Consider the following 23,617-nt stretch of genomic DNA (forward strand, 5'->3'; position numbering starts at 1 on the left):
GAAATCCAGCCGGTTCTTGGATAATGTAATTTACTTGAAAATATATAACATTTAAAATATCTCCTCCTTCAGTCACTGTCACTTCTGTCTCAGTTCTCCTCCATGCTGCTCTTGTTTGTTGATTTCCCCTCCACAGCTCACAGATGAGCTTCATGCATCTCTTTCCTGTCAAAGTGGTGGAGGGCTCTTCACTACTTTTTCTTTCTTTTCTCTCCTTTCTGTTATAAAACAAGAATGACTTTCGCTTTGTATTAAACCATAACAATTAATCTGCAAATGAATTGGTAACGTCAGTTTTCAGATAGATTCTGTGGTGTACTTCCCTCTGAAAATAGGGGAAGTGACAACACAGGAAAATCCCATTTATGGTACTGTTGCATCCTCTGTAACCAAAACATGAACATACATCAATGAAGCATATAGTAAATATAAAGTTTCCCTGAAAAATATCCTGTATTTGTAATATACTAAAATGTACAAAAACTCAACTTCCTGTGTTACACACACTAACTTAACTGACGTGTGTTTGTTGTTCTGCTATGAGCCTTGCAGGGGCGCACTCTCTCTACTTGAATACATGCTCACATTCAGGCTTGCAGGTAGCAACCCATTCAGGTCTCTTCAGTTTAAAAAACCTGGTTTCAACAGAACCAACTCAAATCCGTTTCAACTGAGGGTCACTGCGAACGTATTACCAAGTACAATACACACTTTAATGCCTAGATATTACTGTGACACCACCTTTCGGTAGTTTCATTTGTCTTTATATTACTGGTGAACAAAACGGGGGAAAAAAACACAAGGACTGGTACCCGAGTAATTCATTCACACCAAAAAGCATGACAATACACAGGCATATTAAGTCAACGTTTTTTTTTATTTAAATTTGAAAAAGCAAAAGCAAAACAACAAAAAAACGAGGAACCATGTGTAATAGGCTACAGTCAACTTCAAAAACATTGATATAACTTGATGCATATATTTTGTGAAGTTGAAAATAAGCACTTTATAAAAAATAGATATCTACATAGTAACATGATGAACGTACAGTATGCATTTCCCCCCAGTGATATAAAAAAAAAACTTGAAAGACTATGAGTGACAGGAGTACTCCACATCATCTACTTTTTATGAAACATGTACTTGTGACAGCTTCTAAGGCCTTGAATGAGAATTATAACATAACAAAAGCAGAAAATGAAACCATGCTAAAACATGTTGCTGTCCATCTTTGTCAGCTCAGGTTTAGTCTAACCACCAGACATGAAAACAAGAGTGTGGCGGCTGCAACTTCTGACCAGAAAGAAATGGTTTTCTTTTCACTTGAATTTCTTCATAAAGCAGCTTCTCAGTACCTGACTTGGTGTAAAAGGCATTGTGCAACATTCACAAACACAACGTTGTTTACATAAAGTATGAAATGTTAAGAAGAATCTCCACCATGAAAAAGGACTGATATGAGTGTTAATATTCTGCCTTTACGAATACAATATGGACTTTGGAAACAGGGTAGCATGTAAACAAACTAAGGGTTTGGTGTGTGAGAAACGGGGCAGCAAGGTGGCTAGTTGATGGGTTTTAGGGTCAGTGGATATAAAGATTAGAGCCTGTTCGATTACATATATGTCACCGGAGCATTAGGTAATACATGGGAGTCTCGGTAACAGTGTGACATCTACTCCTGGGCCGTTTTGCCAGTCATCTTGTAGATCTCAGTGAGGCCGTCGACATGGGTGATAGTAGTGGTCAGCTGGATGTCCTCTCCGCTGTTCCCTCCGGCATCACCTGCACACATAAACCAGACACCTAACATCATCAACACCCAAATTACCTGCAACACAATGTGAACATAAAACATTTTAAGAGGATATATTTTGTTGTTTGGGCTGCTGTCCCCGTCTCTATTGCTGCAGGTAATAATCCATTTTAATATCCAGTATGTTTAGCTGAATTTCATTTACAGAAACACTTTCTGCTGGCGCGAAACAGAAGTGAAACTCAGGAACTGAAAGAGTAAATCAACACGGAGAGACTGGAATTTGGAGCGAGCCCCCCCTCCCATGACACTGCTCAACACGCTTCAGGGAACGCTTCCAGAACTTGAAACCCTCTTTCTCTCCCCGTGTCACTGACGTCAGGAGATGGATGGATGGTTTTCATTACTTCCTCGCTCTGCTCTCCTCCCTCACTCACTCCCACTCCTCCCGTTCCTCTCTGCCTGGAAGGAAGCCTGGTGTCCATTAGAATCACCCTCTCGGGCCAAACAGAACCTTCTTTCCCCTGGGAATCTGGGTCCTTCTCAATCGCCACCACCCTCCTCTCCAACTCCAAAAACAAACTGCGGCTGAATAGGCAGCTCTGCAGCAGGATACAAACACTTGCTCCCCATCAGAATGAAATGAGAGCTACCGGGGACATGAATGAAATGAAACCAATTAAATACAGTCAAAAGCAGTCACGGTTCACTGGGTTCTAATTGCACCAAGATGCAATTATTAAATTATTGCCATGATTATAGCAATATTACATCAGCTTTCATTATTTAAGATGTTAAGCTAAAACCTAAATTGAGAAAAAAGCAGCAGGGTTAATCTGGTCTGTATTTAACTGACCCCTAACAGCCCATTTCTCTGTTTTAAAGCCAGTAGAAATATTTAGTTAGTGCACTGACCGCTTGACTGCTCGTCTCCGTAACGCTTGTGAGATGGTGCGTAGAGGAACATGATGGCGAAGACGTACAGGTTCCACATGCCGTAGATACCGGTGATGAAGGCGCTGTTCACCTGCACTGTGTGCTCTCCCCAGTGCCAGTGACCCTCATTCACCTGGACACAGAAAAAGAGAAGATATGTTTTTGATGTTACCGTTGTTCTTTTGGGCGGAGGGCTGTACGACATGCTGCAGCTGGCCCTCAGAGCGACAACACCTCATCAGATTTGAATCACCTTATAAAAGGAGACTCACCTGACTGATGATGAAGAAGATGACAGTCATGGCAGCACAGGTCAGAGTGACCAGCATGAGGAATTTGAACCTGAAAATAAGACCCTAAAGGGTGATAAAGAGGACGACTTAGTAACAAAACCGCTCCATATAAACACACTGCGTGAATAATGACAGATAAATCAAACCTCACACACCTCATAGTGCAGACGTCTGGCCTTAGACATGGTGGGCAGCGACGTCCTCTTACCACTGATGTTGCGGAAGACTTGAAAGACCATGAAGCAGAGAAAGAGGAAGTAGAGACAGGCACAGATCCCTGCCACAATTATGAATGCCATCTTAGGAAACGCTAGTCAAGGAAGAAAGAGATAATAGATATGAAGCTCTCAAGTTTACAATCCGATTTACTACGGCGACGAATTATACATTTGTAAATCATAACCCTGCTTTTGTACGATTACACGTCTCATTTATAAACCTTTGTAGAATTTACAGCTGTCGACAGCAGAAACTTGTCAGTAACGGTTCTTGCAGATCACTGTACCAATTGTCTTCAGGCAACCACGATTTGGGAAAAAGATTGAAGCAGGAAATAGGAGACAAAAGATGAAAAAAAAAAAAAAAGTTTGGCTGTTGGTGAACTGATGAATTTTGCATCATTCAGATTAGCAAGCGAGGAAAAGACCAGATACGCACACATGAACTCATCACGGAGAGACCCCAGACGATCCTTTCACATATGGTACCACTGAATAATTTCTCATCGTATTAGTCTGGAGATTACAGTCTCCACTTTACGCAGGAGCCAGGAAAAACAGTTCAGTTGGGCAGTCGGCGCGGAGATACTGAGGAAATGTATGTGTTCCAGCAACCGGAGCAGAAGAGCAACCAGAAACATGTTTACTGAGACTGAAAGACATGCTTTGGCCATCTACGCTCCCCACAGGGTCTTTATTATCATCACGTCTGTCTAATGAATATTCGACATTTGACCTGACAAACTGTTTTTGCTGTTAGTGTTGTCAAATATTGCTTTAAAAGGATACGGCCAGCTCAGTTCCTACATCAGACGCCCAGATGCTGTAGAAGGGGTTTCTTAGCTGGACACCTCTAGTGACAAAAGAATAAAATAATGTAATCATTGAATGTGACAGAAATGAATGTACTGCAGGTAATATACACAGTCGGTGAAAATACTTTAAGGTATAAAAATTGAAATTAAAAATAGGACTGATTCCACAAGATGTATTATTTTAATTTAAATATTAATTTATTTAAAATAAAGAAAAGAAAATCTATGTTCTCACCTTTCACACATGTCAAAGATGAAGAGGCAGAAGGAACCAAACACAATGGGTCCGACCTGCTTCCAGTAGACTGAGAAACGGTTCCTCTCCGTCTGGTCCTGAGGAAGGAGCACAAAACAAACTTTAGGATGGAATATAGTTCAGATTTTCACTGATCACATACAGCATACTTCAATCATCCCCAAAGTCGCTCTTGATCGAGGTCATGCTGTGGATAACAAATAGATTCTGAGGTCATCTCAGAATATGGATTTGACAAGGATGTTAGTAAACAAATCTGACGGTAAAATATATCTGGCACAACAGAATGAACCAAGTTAGTCTGGAAATCCATATACTGGGTTTTTGGTGGTTTTTAAACTTCCTTCCACCTTTCTTTAGCGCTAGATACAGTACCCTTGACAAAACCATAAAGATGTTTAGTGCTCATGGAAGTATTCAACCCCTTTGACTTTTCATACTTTGTTTAAATCTGTACATTTAAGCAGATGCGAGATATCAATTAATAGGGTTTTCTTTTTTTCTTTTAAATATTGATTGAAGTGCCACTAAAACAAAGATGACTGTCTGATCATCGCTGGTGCCGTCAACTGTTGTAGATGTAGCGACAAGTTTCACCATGTATCAAACTGATATGACCTGTGTATGATAAATTTATTCAAAAAAGAAAGAAGAAATACGAGAGAGCTGTTCAGCCAGAACAGCTTCAAGCAGGCCACAATGAGAAATATTAACAGCGAGGCAGATATTAGTGAGGGCTTCCACCAAGACAGCAGCTGTGGCAACTCTGAAGCGTTAAAGGGACTGACAGCAGATAACAACCGTTGTTTCAGAGAAATAACAGATGGTGTTGAAATAAAGTGACCTCCATAATGGGGAAGAAGACTTGATGGCAAAATTAGATCAATAGGCACAATCTCCACCATGACAGCATGGGATGGCAGGAGCAAATTGTTCAGATATGCTGTGCAGAAAGTCTTTGAAGTCTTGTGGAGTTCAACAAAAACAAATGCAGGTAAATATACAGACATCCTGTTGTAGCTTGCGACACGCGAGGACTGTCGCAATGTCCGTCGGTGCTCAGCACAATGTAGAATTTGCGAAACGAACAAAGCTTAGTGTGAACTAAAATTTAGCAGAGTTTAAAAAAAAAATTTCCACTAATTCTCTCTATTAAATGTTGACTGAAATACTTCTCCAGACTGCACAATACCAAGGGCCTGGACATTGTTTAGCCAAATGTAATGTAACCCTAATTAATGTGTAATTCATGCACCTGCGTTGTCCCTGCAACTACATGTCAACAATAAAAGGTTCTATTGTGTGTGCTTGCTCACTATCATGGGACACCATTAATTCCTGTTACACCTGACCATCTTTTTCCTCTGTGACAATATAAAATGCCCGTTTGAAAAAAAAAAAAAAGGGTTATTAAATCAATCTACACTGAATAGTCGCTGAATCTTAGAGTCTCAAACAGCCCTTTTTACAGGGATTCAAAGCTGTAATCCAAAAACATGAAGAGGTTGAAAAGGGGGTGAATACCCTCGACACTGCAACATGACCGTCTCCTTCTGTGTGTTATCTGCCAGCATCTCTACATGATACAAAGCAATTACCGAAGCCCTTGTTCCATTTGTACTGAAAGGCTTCATGACCACAGGGTACACATTTCAAATCCATCCAGAGCCGTCCACCATCCGCTATTCCCTTCTAATCATATTTATATAAATATTTGGGAAAAGGAGGGAAAACACAGTACACCGCATAACGAGAGGATAAGAAAAAACTATTAAAATGTTAAAACATACTGATTGATTATGCTCAAGAACTAATGAATGGATGACTCCAACACTACATCATGTCATTAGCATTATATTACCATTAACATCAAAACAGGGGATTAAAAGGTCAGTGCTACCATCCAGATGTGCAATGAGCCAGACAAAGGAGTTTATCTTGGAGGATGTACTGAGTGGAACCTTGAGAACAACCAATCAAGTGCAGTAATAGGTCATTTGAGAACATGTTACTGGTTGAGGGGCTAAACATAGAGGTGCAACATCACTGTATATAGACTTAGTATGCTGCTTTGACTGAAGCTCAGAAGCAGATTAAATCCTTTCCACAAAATAAAGTAGAGCAGAGCCAGCCAGCCAGCCAGCCAACAAGAGCGAAGCCTTGTGTGTAAAGGCTGGAGAGCTGAGGAAGGGTAAAGAGACGATCGTCTTGTCTGAGGCAGACATGGAGCTCATCAAGTTAATGGTCCCTCCGTAGGGGGAAAAAAAAAAAGAAGAAATGTCTGACCATCTCCATGATTGCCCCAAGCCAGTCCAAATTACAGGTTCAGACAAAAATGAAATTGTGAGATGAACGTCAAGGTCAGGGAAAATCTTAATGGCTGGTACACAGCGCTCACACATCTTCAGTTGTCCTCCGTTCAGAACAAATTCTGGAAAGAACTCTACTTCCTGGACAAAAATGACAACAAGATGAGATGCGCAAAACCTTCTTCTATAAAAAAAAAAAAAAGGACCCAACTGTGATTTGTTGGTTTTAACATTAACTCATAATTTCAACAGTTGTTTTTTTTCCCCCATCATATTTTAAACCAGAATATGGACGATTCTGTTTGACACACACACGAATCAACACAGCGTACCAGAATATAGCAGTCGGTCGACGCAGGTGTGGCGAAAGTTGCAAAAGCATAGAGAAGAGAGGTTTTATGAATTTATGTGACTAAACACAGAATATGCACATCAGAAACTGGTCTACTTTAACACTGAACTGTTCACAGCTGAGAACATATTCTGTCATACTCACATGATCATTAATGGTTCTTTGTTTTTTTCAGAGAGTTGTAAAGGAGGGAGTGCGGAGTAAGACACAGGAAATAGACAAACCTAATAGAAATGCTCTATCTTGGTATACTGTATGGCAACACACCCAACACATGGACAGGTTCCAAGGCTTCAAGGGGAAACTGAAATATCCAGACACCCTTGACTGCATGGCCAAGTTGGTTGTGCTCTACATGTATTTATATTTAGCAGTCAGTCTTGTTTTATTTGAGTCACAGTTCATCTTTTTCATTTCAACACCATAAAATAGTCAGTCCCCTTATGGCTGTGACAAGACTTGAAATACCTATAGAGATCACAGCTCGCAGGCAAGAACGCAGATTAGTCAGAAAAACATTTAACATTTAACATGAAAGATGATGAAAGTTAAAATGGTGCCATGCCATTTGGGAGAGGAGGTGGACATGGTGGAGGAGTACAAGTACCTGGGTGTCTCCATCGAGAACAGACTGAACTGGAAGACCAACATCAACGCTGTCTACATGAAGGGGATGAGGCGACTCTTTTTCTTGAGGAACCTTCGATCCTTCAATGTGTGCAGCAAGATGTTGGAGATGTTCTACCGGTTTGTTGTTGTCAGTGCTGTGGTCTGCTGGGGGAGCAGCTTTGGAGCCGGTGACACCAACAGACTTAACAAACTGGTTAAGAAGGCCGACTCCATAATTGGCTGCAATCTGGACAGCCTGGAAAAGGTGGTGGATAGGAGGATGCTGAGGAAACTATTATCCATATTGGATAATCCTGACCACCCTCTCCACCACCTGCTGCAGGGACAGCGGAGCACTTTCTCCAAAAGACTCCTCCAGCTCTGCTGTCACAAGGACAGATACAGGAGATCATTCCTGCCCACTGCAATAAGACTGTACAATAACTCACCTCTGGCAAAATCCATCACACAACAATAACACCGTTGTCTGTTGTCTGTTTTCTTGGTTGTTTAAATATAAAAAAAAACCAAAAAAACTTTGCACTATTGTTTAGTTAGTTTTCATTTAATTATTCTATTCTATTTTATTGTATATACTGTGCATTTTTATATTTAATATTTTTTACTGTTATTTTATTTCTTTCCTGTATCTCTAAATGCTGCTGTTGCGGAACAAATTTCCCCTTGGGGATTAATAAAGTAACTATCTACCTATCTATCTATCTATGTACAGTACCATGAGGTGCTCCCCGCAGAAGATGATCCAGAAGGAGAGCAGCATGGAGTAGAAGATGCCCTGCCTGATGTCTCCAAAAAGCAGCATCCAGGTCCAGTTGAAGCCGATGGAGAACCACTCCACTGGGATGTTGATGAAGGTCATGGAGATGCCCAGAGCAAAGCTGACTCTGAGAAAGCAAAAAAATAAGTCCCATTTATAGTATTTCACCATCATCACTTACTTTGAATTGAAAAAGTGAGGGTAGCACGGCCGCAGTGATCTTTAATGCATGTTATCATAAACATCTACAGTACATAATGTGTTCATACTGTATGCGTTTCCAATATCTATTAATGTAGATAATGATTTTGTAAATATAAATTATATTCAGTGGTATAATTCCTGTAGCATCAGCAGACACACGAGTATTTTTAAAGAAACATAAATGGAAGAAACTAAATAAGCTACGACCCCTGAGGAATTATTATTTATATATTCTATTAATTTATTTGCTGGTGTTGGAGGATGAACGTCAGGGTAATTTTAACAGACAGATTTTACATTTGAATCTGCAACTACATATTTTACACGGGTGCAATCAATGCTATAGGGCTGTAGCAGGCTCATTATAGCTCAGGACATTATCGATTAGATTATCCATTCAGCTAAAAGCACAGCATGTCCCCACAGAAGACGTTCTAAATAACCACATTATTACAGCCAACCTCCCTTAACCATAAAATCCAGTAATTTCGAGAGAAATAGAGGTCAATGGACCAAGAACAGTTAGCTAACAGGAAGACAAAATAGAGCCCGTCTTCCTAGTGACTGCAGCAGGTTGCTACATGCCACGAGTAGATGAAAGGAGGATCGTAAATACACAGTTGAGAAGGCAAAACAGAGCTATAGAGTGTGTGTGTGTGTGTGTGTGTGTGTGTGTGTGTGTGTGTGTGTGTGTGTGTGTGTGTGTGTGTGTGTGTGTGTGTGTGTGTGTGTGTGTGTGTGTGAGCGAGAGAGAGAGAGAGAGAGAGAGAGAGAAAACTGAAAAAAAAAAAAAGCTTTAGACCAAAGGTGGCCTAAAACATGTGGGTACAAACATTATTTTGCAAACACTGTGGGGGAGAGAAGTAATGCAATACAGGTTCTAAGCAACTCCCGTCCCGACAGCTCATCAGCAACATTCAGCAGCACAAACAGAGTGAAACCACATTTGACTGGTATGCAGGGAATGTGTCCCGAGTACCATCAACACAGCCAGGAGAGCAGAGACCGGCATGTGAATGTGTAAATGTGGTGTTGGCAGAGCGCAGGAGAATCTGTAAACCTCATGTGGTATCAGTCCTAAAGAGACCGTTCTTACTGAACATGTTGCGTGACAAATGTGGCCACAGAAAAAGCCCAGGTGGAGATAATAACATGAATTATGTCTGTGTTTACTTTGGGTGAGCCCGTTTCTGGCCGTGCTAATTCCCTGACACAGATAGCTGAACTGAGCCATCATTAATGGTCCTAATCCCATCAAAGCTTTTCCTGCTATGACAAGTCACCATGTCTGAGGCATTCCTGAGTAGTTTACAATTTTAACACAAGTCAGTGCGGGAAATGACTCAGGATGATACAACTGAAAGAAAAAAACAAAAACGAGAGCTTCCTCTCTCATCTATCCTCCAAGTTTAGGGGAAGTCGGAGGTTTACCATTCTGACACCTCTTTGGGTCGGCAGACTCTAGTTAAGCTTTTACAGCATGAAAAAAAACAAAAATCATCCGCTGTCCACGAATAGGGTACGAGTCGCACTTCCTGAGAGCCCGCTGGTCATCTGGGAATAAGAGCCTCCAGCCAGAAAGGACAGAGGGAAGGAGAGAGAGACATTGGCCGTGTGCGGTTGTGTGAATGTGGTGTCTTGCTAGCGTTTGTGTGTTTCTGTCCTAAATGCGCGTGTGCAGCATGTGTCAGTTGAGCGCTAGCTTGCAGATTTTGTAACGTGTTTCACGCTTCGCCAGGCGCTTCCTGTGGCGCAGAACGCTGCCTCTTACTGATCTGTCTTCCCAGCACAGCAGGGGGTTAGACAAACAGCAGAGCCTCAACTTTTCACCGCATGGATCTTAAACCGTTTACTGCACAGCCACCTGTATATATGGGCTTGAATTTAAATAGTTTGGTTAAGGAATGGATAGAAATATCGGATTTTTTTTTTTACATGAATAAAAACCACGATGAAGAATGCCTTGTCAGAGGAAATCTGGCAAGAAGCAGATTCCTTTTCTTTGGCATCAGAAACTGTTTGTCCTATTTTATATGTTGCACAGATTTGTGTTTCTACCACCTTACTGAGAGTTCAGTGTTGCCGAGTTTGACCTGCTGTTGGTCCTTGACAACATTCCTCCAGACGCTCGATGAACAACACCCTCTGATCTCAGTGACCTATGCTGCACAGTTAGACTGACCTACTTGTACATTTCATCCATAGTTAATATGTGCTTTCACCCAGTGGACGTACCAAAGCCGAGCTACTGTTGCTTATAACCTAACTATTACTGTAGGCCTTTGTCATTTAAGTATAATTTATCCTTCATTACCACTGAACAATCATCAAATGTTAGAAATTTACCCTGGCAACATTCAAAACCGTTTTAAGAATGAAGGTCATTACAATGCAGGCGGTGAACACAGAGGAGCGCTGTGATACTGCTGATGAGGCCTTACTTTTCCAGGAGGACAGGTGGTCGGCTCATGAGGGTGATACGTCTCCAGTACCAGATCATGATGATGAGGATGCTGGGAGTGAGGAACGTCTTCATGGCAAACCAAACTTTGGTGAAGCCTCCGTTCTGATGGATGCTCTATGGGGAGGGGGGGGGGGGGGGGGGGAGAGAGAATCACCATCAGGGTCAAGTATCTGCGTTGAGCATGTAAAGTCTAACATTAACACCATATCACACAACGGCAACATTTTTCAATGTCACCGCTGAAAAAAAAAAATCTCTGGACTGAGAGTCCACATCAAGCAGGGTCACAGAGAAAACTTACAACCAGACGGATGTCTTTGATTTCCCCGATTCCCACATTGACCTTCTTGCGCTCGTTGACAGGCAGTCGGATGTTGAGCAGATAGTACTTATGGGCAACGCTGCCCACCTCCATGAACGGCAGCAATTCACACTCATAGTAACGGCCCTCGTTCTCAAAGGTCTGGACGACAAACAGGAGCACACAGTAACTGGTTAAAACACATGAATCTGAGGAGGATGGCTTCTTCAATAATGATAGCCCACAAACTTAAACAGTGTCAGTAAGGCTGGAGACACAGACAAAAAAAAACAGAGGGCTCTGATTATTTAAATTCAATCAGAAACTACATCCATTTTTTTTTTTCGTCACATAATTAGCTGTACCTGAAGGCTTGTGCAAGCTGATAACAAGATGTAACATACTTTAATTATATTAGGGTATATCTGTCCAGAGGTAAGAAAACATCACTCAAAATCCAACTGGCATTGGTAGAAACATTAATATTAAGTTAAAAAGTTCATTTTAGAAAAGAGTATTGATTAAGTTTTATGACTATGGGCAAACCAAGTGTAGGTACACAAATACCTACACTACCATGCTAGTAGTTTTTTCATCGGCCCTCTAACTTCTGGACTCATTAACGCTCTTATAGCTGTAGTGGATAGAGATTTTTCACAGCGTATGAAAGGTAAACCCAGTAGCATGCTTCATTTCTTCACAAAGATACAAAAAAAAAAAAAAAACCACTAAGTGAGAGATTGCATTGAGTTATTTATACTACTGGAACAGACAAGTCCAGACGTGACATGACTTCTCTATGCCAAGTGCATAAATGGAGCCATTTATTATTATTTGAAGAAGAGTTACTGTAAAGGACAGAGTGTCTTTTCCACACCTTCTCAGTGGTGAAGTTGCAGTTGAGCTTCCTCTGTTCAAAAGAATGAGCCATCTCCGTCCACTCACTGACTGTGTCATCTCTGTAAGCCAGGCCAACGTCAATGGTGACCAATGCTCCATCCTCTGGACAAAAGCATTACCGCAGCAACAATTCACTTTCACATTAATACACACACTTGCAAGACATACGGTTTGTGAAGAGTTTAAATATGTTAGCGTGTCAATAAATAAATCCTAAATTCATCCAAGTTTAATTCAAACTTCAACTGGCACTAAAATTAATTAATCTCAAGAACTAAAATGGATTGATCTAATCCTTCTGTGGTGGCGGGGCGTGGTTAGCTCGGCTGCAGGGCGGGGGGGGGGGGGGGGGGAGTGGTTCAGGGAACGGTGCCGGGAGGAGGATAATTTGGCGCAGCTGATTTGAATCGGGGGAATTGTTTTCTCCCCTTACATAAGTAAGCAGGACCTGGTGAGGAGAGAGAGAGGAGGAAGCAGCCTGGAAACGGACGCTCGGAGGCTGGGCAGGAGAGCGCCGACACCGGGTGTAGCAGAGCGTGTGCCGCAGTGTGGATCGAACAATAAAAGCGAAACCATAAACCAAACTTTGTGGCTCAGCGTGTGTCGTCTGTCTCAAAGGAACCCCCACGGTAGCTCAGACGTGCTACACTGGCGCCCAATGTGGGGCATGGAGACAGGCGGACAGCAGAGTGAGGCGCCGATGCAGCCGATCGTGGCGCTGGGACAGATGCTAAGCGGGATTGCGGCAATGCAGCGCGATCAGGCGGAGGCGAACCGCCAGCTTCTGGGGACGCTACGGGCGCAAGCAGAGCGGCAGACCCGCGCCTGGGAACAGCTCGCGGGCCGGGCTGCGGGGGGCCCCATCGGCGCCGGCGCCCTTTACGGTGATGGGATACGAGAAAACTCTGGACCGGATAATGGCCCGGTTTTACTGGCCGGGCATCCGGGGGGGATGCGCGCCGTTGGTGTGCATCTTGCCCGGAGTGTCAGCTGGTAAATCAGCCGGCCATTCCGAGGGCGCCTTTACATCCGCTACCCTTGATGGAGGTCCCATTTGACCGTATTGGCATGGACCTCATCGGGCCGTTCCACCAGAGCGCACGCGGATATCGCTTTGCGTTAGTCCTGGTGGATTACGCAACACGATATCCCGAGGCAGTGCCGTTGCGCAGCATTTCGGCAAAGAGTGTTGCGCAGGCTCTGTTTCAGGTCATCTCCCGAGTGGGAATCCCGAAAGAGATTCTGACTGACCAGGGCACCCAGTTCACGTCGCGAACACTGAGAGAACTTTACGGATTACTGGGCATTAAGTCTATTCGGACCAGTGTTTATCACCCACAGACGGACGGGCTTGTGGAGCGTCTGAATAAGACTTTAAAGTCCATGATTCGTAAATTTATACACGACGATGGACGTAATTGGGATAAATGGCTTGATCCTCTGTTGTTTGCAGTGTGGGAGGTCCCCCAGGCCTCGGCGGGATTTTCTCCCTTTGAACTGCTGTTTGGCAGGAAACCACAAGGGGTGCTCGACCTGCTTAAGGAAAACTGGGAGGAAGGTCCGAGCCCCGGAAAAAATGAAATTCAGTACATCATGGACCTGCAAGCAAAGCTCCACACACTGGGTCAGATGTCACGGGAGAATTTGGTCCAGGCCCGGGAACGTCAACAACGGCTGTACAACAGAGGAGCCAAGCTGAGGCAATTCGCACCGGGAGAAAAGGTACTTGTATTGCTTCCGTCTTCCAGCTCAAAACTCCTCGCCAAGTGGCAAGGGCCCTTTGTGGTCACACGGCGAGTAGGGGACTTCGACTATGAGGTGGTGCGGTCTGACAGGGGCGGAGCTACACAGATCTACCACCTCAACCTCCTAAAAATATGGAGAGAGGCGGAGCCTGTTTCTCTGGTGTCCGCGGTATCCGAGAGAGCGGAGCTGGGGCCAGAGGTTCCAAAGTCCACCAATCCTGCCTCGCTCCCTTTCGACGCCCATCTCTCCGGGACCCAGAGAACAGACGTGGCCCAGTTGCAGAAGCAGTTTGCTGACGTGTTCTCCCTCCGGCCAGGACGCACGAACCTCATAGTGCACAACATTGAGACGTCTCCGGGCGTGACGGTGCGGTCGCGGCCCTACAGGTTACCTGAACACAAGAGGAAAATTGTTCAGAGGGAATTGGCTGCTATGCTGGAGATGGGAGTAATAGAGGAGTCCAACAGTGCCTGGTGTAGCCCCATTGTTCTTGTTGTCAAGAAGGATGGATCTATACGGTTCTGTGTGGACTATCGCAGGGTGAATGATGTGTCACGATTTGATGCGTACCCAATGCCCCGGGTTGACGAACTCCTGGACCGACTGGGCACTGCGCGTTTCTTCACGACATTGGATTTAACCAAGGGCTACTGGCAGATTCCTCTCTCGCCAGAGTCCAAGGAGAAAACGGCCTTCTCCGCTCGGTTTTGGGTTATACCAATTCACCACGCTTCCCTTTGGGTTGTTCGGTGGCCCGGCCACGTTCCAACGCCTCATGGACCGGGTGCTGCGTCCGCACGCTGCATATGCAGCCGCCTACCTGGATGATGTCATCATCCACAGCACCACCTGGGCGGAGCATGTGCAGCGGGTGGGCGCAGTGCTGGAGTCCCTGAGGCAGGCACCGCCAACCCAGGGAAATGTGCAGTTGGGCGGAGGGCGGAGGGAGGTACGGTATCTGGGGTACCACATGGGCGGTGGGCAGGTGCGCCCTCAGGTGGACAAAACTGCTGCTATCGCAAGATGAAAAGATGAAAAAGGAGGTGTGGTTAGTCCGGATGGCTCCCCGGCCTAAGTCGGGCGGTGGGGGTATGTGGTGGCGGGGCGTGGTTAGTTCAGCTGCAGGGGAGGGAGAGAGTGAGGGAGTGGTTCAGGGAACGGTGCCGGGAGGAGGATAATTGGCGCAGCTGATCTGAATCGGGGGAATTGTTTTCTCCCCTTACATAAGTAAGCAGGACCTGGTGAGGAGAGAGAGAGGAGGAAGCAGCCTGGAAACGGAAGCTCGGAGGCTGGGCAGGAGAGCGCCGACACCGGGTGTAGCAGAGTGTGTGCCGCAGTGTGGATCGAACAATAAAAGCGAAACCATAAACCAAACTTTGTGGCTCAGCGTGTGTCGTCTGTCTCAAAGGAACCCCCACGGTAGCTCAGACGTGCTACACCATCCATAAACATTGGATAGATAAAAAAAAGAAAAAGAAAAACACACTGAATAATACATTCACGTATGTCTACATTGTGATCTTCATTACACATCCTCACTGCACAAACCTGCTGCCTGTTGTTAATTAAGTCCTGGTGACAGACAGTCGAGGTCTTTTCACTACAAGACCAGCAAACACAACACTGCCAACACTGATACTGACAATCCCCACCCCAACCAGCATATCCACTCTTCATTTCAGTTCACTTCATTAAAGACAACTATAGTTTCACCTTGGCTGGCTTGGGTTAAATTAATCTGAAAAGAACATTGACATAAAATCATTTGAGTGTTGCCACCCGGAATTAGTCTGAAACAGTCAAGTTAAAAAGGAACATTTCTCAAAATGTAAAAATATTCAATGAGTCAGTCTGCTCTCCATGGTCCCCCAAATCTAGGTTAGTTCCTGCTTGACCTAAACTTCATCAAGACTTTGCGCTGGCCTCCAACAGCCCAGCCTAGCAAATCCCACGAAAAGATCCTGTTAAAACTGCACCTTTAGATCACATTACAAAACCAAATGTTCTCTGCTCCAAGCACTCCAGAGTCCCTCTTGTACCGTTATGAAACAAACTGGAATGAAGAGAAAGAAACCCAGTGGCCTGTGCTGTAAGAAAGGAAAAAAAAAAAAAAAAAAAAGTGAGGAAGGGGGCGAGGGAACCAGATGAGAACTGGCAGCCGACTGTCTCCATTGGTCGAGCCAGACGCCCTCAAATGTCAGCTCACTTCATGCAAACATTCCACTCCAGCCCAGCGGCCATTGCCACGGAAACTAAGCCTCCTCAACAGCTGTGTTATTGCTGGATCCCGGCCAAGGGTGCTTGGTGCTGGGGTGGAGTGGTGCAGGTGGGTGGAGTGGTTAATAAGGGTGATGCTCTTCTCTGGGACCGACATTGTTTCACAGATAATGTAGTCAAGGAAGAGATGCTCTGGTGCTCATTCGTCACAGAGCCGCAGAACAGAATCATCCTTCCTCTGGCACACCGTGTTCAGGTCCGGACCGTCCGGACCGTCCAGACCGGACTCCACCAAGTCACTGAGTTTTTGAGTACTTTATTACATCTGGATATAATATCTACAATAAATCATTTTATGGACTCTGAATTATTTTATATCCTTGTGACATCAGCTTACGTTTGGTTACCAACATTTTAATGGGGGGGGGGGAGTATAAATGTTTTTATAATTTAAAAATAGATCAATAATAGATTTGTTAGCCTCAGATAAAGTGTATTTTAATCAAATAAAACTGAGAATCCCACCATAATAGTTGTACCTGTATTCTCAAAGCTCGTTGGATAATTGTGTTAATAAGTGCTTAAAAAAATTCTTTCAAAATGTACTGCTGGATCTCATTTTGCATTAAACAAATTGCCGAGATCCTAATTATGTTGTTGAGATGTTATGTTTTAAGGTATAAAAGTAGTTTTTCACAATTAGTTACCTGAAGCTTACACTATATTTGTCTTTTACTAGTTTTCCTACACATACCTTTTAGCTGTTTTGTTTTTTTCTTTCTAGCCTAATTCTTTTCTAAAATTATTATTTTTATCAATCGTATTTTATGTATTTGTAAATTTATTCATATTGTGTGCACCTTTTTTGTGTTTCTATGCTGCTGTGACTACTAAAAAGGAATGTGGGTTGATAACCCATTCATCATGAATGTTAAAATGGGAATCCCAACCATGCAGCACTACCTGATTTCTACAAAATGCAGCATCTAGAGCACTTTGCTCTCTCTGCATTGCATCCACTTGTTCTCACAGCACCTCGTGCAGCTCTGAAAGATCAAAATGAGTCTCTAGCATATGGCAAAAGGACTTCGTCTGTGGTCCTGGCTGAGTCACTAACTCGTCTGTCAGACAGCCAAGCAGTAAACAACCCACAGCCCCCTGACACATTTCCACTCAGGCCGAGAATCGGAGCAAGTAAAGGAGGCAGATGAAGAAACCGCCATTGTATCATGACGGTTTAGACAAGCAACACCAGAAAGGCTGGGTCATATAAAATGACACCGCAGACTTTTTGCGCTCTACATTATTACCGACACCTTCATCCCTTTTCTGTTCATTACAATTGGCCTATGATGGATTGTCTCAAGGTCTGCAAGAATTTGCCCATTTAGATATGCCCCTTCACATAAGAATTTGCTATAATGTTCAAATTGACAGGAACATATATTGCTATATATTCCAAGCCATGAAATTAAATGGAGGTAATAGTCAAAACCTCTTTCTCGGGCTCCACTGGTGATCCAGTCACTTATTAGACTTTTTCCATCATCCTTTCTAATCCTTTCTTTCAGGATCCCAAGCCCCCTGCCAAGATACCAAACTCTGTCTTCTTAGAGACGCCAGTTATCCGCCCCCTCCCCCTCTTATTCAGGCGCTTTAGCAAATTGGGATGCTGTAGATCATTCCACCGATATATTTCACAACAGTCATTTCAGACTAGGTGGAAATGCAAAACGGGTTACAGCAAAGTTACTGCAACAATTCAACAATGACTTCACAAATTATTCTAAATGTCATTTATCAGGATGATCTCATATCTCAAGTATTTAAATCTTTCAGTTGCGAGTCTCTGTATTGGGTAGATGGATACGGTCATTGCTCAAAGGCAAACAATGCAAAACAGGTCCAGATTACCTCCCTCCTCTTTATACCTGTCTCAAGTATGTCTGAAAAGCCCATCTATAAAACCCCCAAGGTATATGTGGCTATAGAGAACAAACAGCAGGACATCCATCAGTGTTTACTGCCTTTCAATGAAACAGAAATCCAATCGACTGTAAAAGACACATTCCTGTGAATTCCCCAAGCGTTCACCAAGAACGTCTGAAATAAGAGCTCAAGGCAACAATAAACCAGGACGGCTAGCAGGAAAGGTAATGCAAGACATAAAACCAAGTATTACTGGTAACGCTGGAACAATTGTGCTTGAATTTAGGATGCGAGTGATTAGAGGTGACAATGGACGATAATATTTCAGAGGCTGGCTTGGTTACATTGAGCCTATGCAAATATTGTCTTTCAGATTGTGAAACTAAGAAATACCAGAAAGACAAAATATTGACAGCTCAAGACTGACAGAAAAAACAGGTAGCTTTTACAGAACAACTCTACAGGCACAGAAGCGCTTCCAACTACCCACAAGGGGACAATACAATTAACCAAGTTATCATTACCACCCAAAAGGATTTTAGGTCTCTAAAATTCTCTTAAAACCCTGTCGCACATCTTGTAAAGCCATGTCATGAAAGATAAACATTAGCTTTATTGTCCTCCCCTATTTTCTGAAACCCATATAAAAGCTTTGGCTCTCACCAATCTGGTTGTACATCTTAAATGCGATGTCAAAATGCAGGATGACCAGCATAAACTGGAACCATGAGCTCATCTCCTTGTTGGGCAGAGGAATGTGGACGGCAAACACGATGTTGTTGGCATCGATCTTCTTGGCCATTGCCTCATCAAAGGACTGGATCTTTTCACACATGTTAGGACCCCAGGGCATGAACCATTTTGTTTCTTGTCGGTGCTTGACTGTGTCCACACACTTGGTGGCCAGGTAAGGGATTGCTGTGGTGGGGCTGGGAGCTGGTAAGAGAAACACAAAGCAGGACAAATGTTACACTGGGAGTCATACTGAAATACTGCAGCAGAGTTATCAAAAGCTCCTATCGAGCCAAATTCCCCCTCAAACTAATTTATCACACAGCAGTTTGAGTAAGAATCAATAAATTAAACTCAAGCATGGTGGATTAAACTGTGCATACACAATATTAATATCTCAGAGACCATTAGGAACAGCCAGCAGGTTGGGTTTGAGCCAAATCAGTCCGAACACTTTGGCAATTACTTTTAACACCGTTTAGAAAAGGCCTGGTGGCGAGACTGCCCCTCTTTTTCTAAAGTGATGGGGGGGGGGGGAAATTCCCGAAAGCGCTCAGGCACCAATTACACTGTTTACACATTGAGATTCATGAGCTTGACAAGAAAGGTGTTTGTAGTCTCTACTCGCTTGTCATGAGAACACAAAAACTTTGGTCTCCTATTGTGAAAGCTAGAGACCTGATGTGAACGACATCCGAGAGGTGCGAGAGTCCAGGTGTAGCTAAAAAAAAAAAAAAAAAAAAAAAAAAAAGGATTCATGGAGGAGATAATGCCAGGCAATCAGCATGTTCAGTAAGCCTGTAAAAGTCACTGTGGCCTGCCTTTCACCCTGATTTTCTGATAATGGAAAACACAAGGTCAAGTCTTTTTAAGTACAACCATCTATAGATTAAAACGCAACCAACACCAACTTTAAAAACTATTAAAGCCACTCAACTTTTATTTAAATGGTGTTTTATGGCTAAAATCCATTCATTTTTGGAATTGACAAACAATAATCTATGTTGTCACAGCTCATATTCTCATTTATATGTAGCTACATTTAAAGTAAACTGACTGGACCTTAAAAATGGTATCGATGGTTTAGACTAAATGTCCCGAAGCAAAAATGCTACACTGAATTGTAATCTAGAGCCACCCTCAGCAAAGGTGGGCAGAAATGATTGGTCTGTTAATCAATTAGTTCATCAAAACCAAAAATAGCCATCAAAGAGTTTGCTAATAGATTCATATTTACTTAAATTTTTCAGCAAAAATGTCAATTTTTGAACCAAAATGGTTCAAGCTTCTCAAAATTTAGATGAAACAATAATCTGACGAAAGTGCTGCAAATCCCCAAGAGCAGACTAAGGCAATAGATACAACACGTAAAAAAAAAATATAAAACCAGCAGATGCTTCCCAGAACACGTCATAGTCTTAACTATAAAACAGCGCAAGCAGTCACCTGGATGTTATGTAAACCCACAGAAGTAGGACAAAACATTGTTTAGTCTGGAGAAATAAAAACCTGTCTAACCTCCACAGCTAAACACTTCATCACATCCCATTTTTTACTATATTCAAACAATGTATACCCAGTTTGATCTGCAAAAGGTTCATCTCAATGGTATGAATTCTAGTTTGTGTAAAGAGGACAGTGACTTTAATCATACAGGCCAACTACTTTAAAATGCCTTCAAAACAAGTATATGGGGGTTCTTGTGTAGCCAGACCAGCCTTGAAGCCAACTAAATTTCAGGGACTTGGAAGGTAAATATGCAGATGCTTCCCGTTAGCATCAGAAACTCAAGAGAATTAAATGGGAGTGTGAATGTCGTGAATGTGTCGAGGCGTCAGTGAAGAATCTCAGAAGACTCCATAAGCTCTAATCACTGTCGAGGCGACTTGTGGGAAGTACTGACTCATGGGGGTGAAGATGAAAGCCCTGAGTTTTCACATCCAGCGAATGAAAAAGATTAGTGACATATCCAAGAAGAGTCAAAGCCGTGATCGGTGCCACTGCTTCTACATTAGAGAAGTAATACTATCAGATTTTTTTTTTTTTTTTCCCAGCGTTCACTCTTATCCGAGGGTGCACTAATCATAAATGAAAGAAAACTGGACAACTAAGTGTGGACCAGAATAGTCAAGGATGTTGCTGCTTATCTGAACATCTAATCATATCTGTTCGCTCCTATCAGAGAGATAAAGAGGCAGATGCCACAGTTTCCACACCTATATGGGCGAGAGGCGCTCCAACTCAGTCATAAAACTCAACCAGGGTTGAGTTTAAAGTGTGTTCAAAGCTGTATAATAACAAAACTAAAAAAAAAAAAAAAAAAAAAAGCACACATATCCACACACAAGAGCAACAAAGAAAACGCACCAAACTGAATTAAACCCAGTTATCTGAACCCCCCCTGAAGTTCAATTATCAAGTGAACCCTGTGAGTCCAGCAAGCACACCGGCTCCTCCAGTCTCCACCGCAGTGTGTCCACAATAATGGCCATCCCCTCAGCCCGCTGACCCCATGCCGTGTTCCCGGGTTTGTCGGGAAACAAGTAGAGAAAAACCCCTTTCTACTCAATTACCCCCGCCGCCCCCGGCCACCGAGCAAACACAAAGGAATCCAGCTTCATTAAAACCGTCTCAGCCACGAACGAACCAAACAAGCTAATTTATCAGCCGTGCAGCGAGTGGAGAGAGACTGCGGGGACACAGAGGGGGGACAAGGCTGGTGGGGACGGTCTCCACGGTCGGCCCGAGAGGAAGACGGACATCTTTCACGTGGACTCTTTCGGATTTTGTGTATTGGGACGCGCGTGTGGATTTGAAGAAACTTGACAGCAACTCTTAATACAGACCTCGAGGCAAAAAAACAATAATAAAAAATAAAAATGAAACTTTGACAGCTGTGTACGTTTTCGTGCAAATGAAACGAGGAGGAAACATGAACGCTGTGCCTGCGAGGCCGCGGGGATTTGGGGGGAGAAGGAGAGACACACAAGAGGGGGGTGAGGAGGAGGAGGAGGAGGAGGAAGGAAGGGAGGAAGGTAGAGATGCTGCCTGGGGCCCCACACAGCAGACAGACATTATATATGGGAGGAGGAGGAGGAGGAAGAGGAGGAGGTACGAGGAGGAGGAGGAGGAGGAAGAGGAGGAAAACGGGGACAGAAGATTCCAGTTTAGATCAAAGAAGTGGGAAAAAAAAAAAAAAAAAAAACAACACAAAGGGTTGGGTATATTTCACTGCGTTTCTGTGCTGAAAACCAGAAATTAGCCCACAAAGTGTGGTGCCCCGTGTTGTTGTTGTTGTTGTTGTTGTTGTTTTAGCGGTCGTTGGATTTACAGGCAAGCAAACACCTTGATGCGAGGCGGAGATTGAGCTAAAGGTGCTCGGCTCGGTTAAACACGAGTAGGTACAGCTCAAAGTTAGCGCCCGTCGCCTTTTGTTTCCGAGCACATTCATTACCGCTCGTACGAAGGTGTTGGACGAACAAACACAACTTTAAACTTTTCTGGGTTTTTTTTTGGTTTTTTTTTACCGTTAAAAGATGTTTAAATGTCAACGGGCACGCGCGCGCGCGCAAAGACGAACGTTAGCGAACGTGATAAAAGTGATGAAGAGGAGGAAGAAGAAGAAAAAATAACAACAACACACACACACACAAAACTTACCAATTAAACCGCCGACCATGAAGGCAAACGCCTGGAACAAAAGCAGAATAACTCCCACTATCACCAACTTTTTGGTGCTCATATTCTCAATAATAGCCCCCGCCATTATGCCGGAGTAGTAAAAAAAAAAAAAAAAAAAAAAAGGTATCAACGGCGAGCGAGAGACAAACACTTGTGTGGTAGAAAAGGGACGAAAAGAAAAACGCTGCATCAACGGCAAGTAGGAAGGCGAGCTGGGCCCCCTCTCTCCCTCTTCTCTGTCTCTCCACCACGGCTCTGCTCCTCCTGCCTTTCAACTCCGAAGGAGGGGAAAAAAAAACAAAAAAAAAAACAGGAATCACATGACCGAGTCGCGCTCAGCTTTATCCCCCGAGCAGCCAGCACCAGACCGGGCAGAGATCTGTGGAGCGCCGCCGCATTGCAATAGAGGCTTGTTAATGCAGGTTACCGTGTCATTGAATGCCAGTAATAGCTCTTCCCCCCCCCTCCCCCCTCCCTCCCCCCGTTGTGCGGAGCACGGGCTTGCGGGGTACGGGCTATTTAAAGGAGGGCTTTGCAGGTCCTATCTCGTGTTTGGTGCTCAACACAATGTCCTTCGAAATCTATTCTAAATCCGTGATCAGAATAGACAGCGGAGGAACAAGTATTCAGGTCCTTTACTGAAGGAAAAGTCCAATGCAAATACTCCGTTGCAAGTAAAAGTCCCGTGTGAAGAAATCATGTAGTGTCACGTAGTAGCAGCAAAAATGTAGTTGTGTTACAGTAAAAGCACACTTTCGGTCCCTTTTTGACTATATTATTATGTATGACATCATCAGATTATTAATACTGAAGCAGCATGTTACTGTCCAGGGACAGCAGATCAATCTGGGGGGGGTCCTCAGATGACTCCTGGGAGAGGAAAAAATAAAAAACAAAGTTCTGATCCACAAATCTGTTATGTTTTGAACCTTTTCTCTAATCTTACGTTTTTGGTGAGATGTTGGCTCATTTGAACATTTATTGAAATGAAACCGTGTGAGAAGTTTAGAGGGAAAAATCCCTGTTTGGTGGAGCTGTTAACAACTCAGACATCTGAACTATGACCCTGACTACACACTACTTTTTGTAAATTGTCAGGGGCCAAACAGGTTGGAAACCCC

The 23,617-nt window shown here is 43.5% G+C and overlaps 1 protein-coding gene across 2 annotated transcripts; it reads right to left on the reverse strand.

Annotated features, from left to right (window-relative positions):
• Positions 1 to 858: 858 nt before the first annotated feature.
• wls (Wnt ligand secretion mediator) lies at positions 859 to 22,799 on the reverse strand. Of its 2 annotated transcripts, XM_069139539.1 has the most exons (13): positions 22,476 to 22,799; positions 18,747 to 19,019; positions 12,169 to 12,293; positions 11,292 to 11,453; positions 10,968 to 11,104; positions 8,281 to 8,449; positions 7,543 to 7,800; positions 4,254 to 4,351; positions 3,993 to 4,056; positions 3,141 to 3,284; positions 2,965 to 3,048; positions 2,672 to 2,825; positions 859 to 1,785 (listed from the first exon to the last, which is right to left on the reverse strand). In XM_069139539.1, exons 1-13 carry the CDS (start codon positions 22,684 to 22,686, stop codon positions 1,676 to 1,678), a joined length of 1,989 nt encoding a protein of 662 aa, XP_068995640.1. In that variant the 5' UTR covers positions 22,687 to 22,799; the 3' UTR covers positions 859 to 1,675. The 2 variants fall into 2 exon arrangements, with proteins under 2 accessions (XP_068995640.1, XP_068995641.1); XM_069139540.1 differs by lacking the exon at positions 7,543 to 7,800 and having other exon boundaries at positions 22,476 to 22,794.
• Positions 22,800 to 23,617: the final 818 nt, after the last annotated feature.

The sequence above is a fragment of the Embiotoca jacksoni genome, unplaced genomic scaffold (genome assembly GCF_022577435.1).
Source record: "Embiotoca jacksoni isolate LCO1_2020_lvr unplaced genomic scaffold, fEmbJac1.0.p SCAF_83, whole genome shotgun sequence".
NCBI lineage: Eukaryota > Metazoa > Chordata > Actinopteri > Embiotocidae > Embiotoca > Embiotoca jacksoni.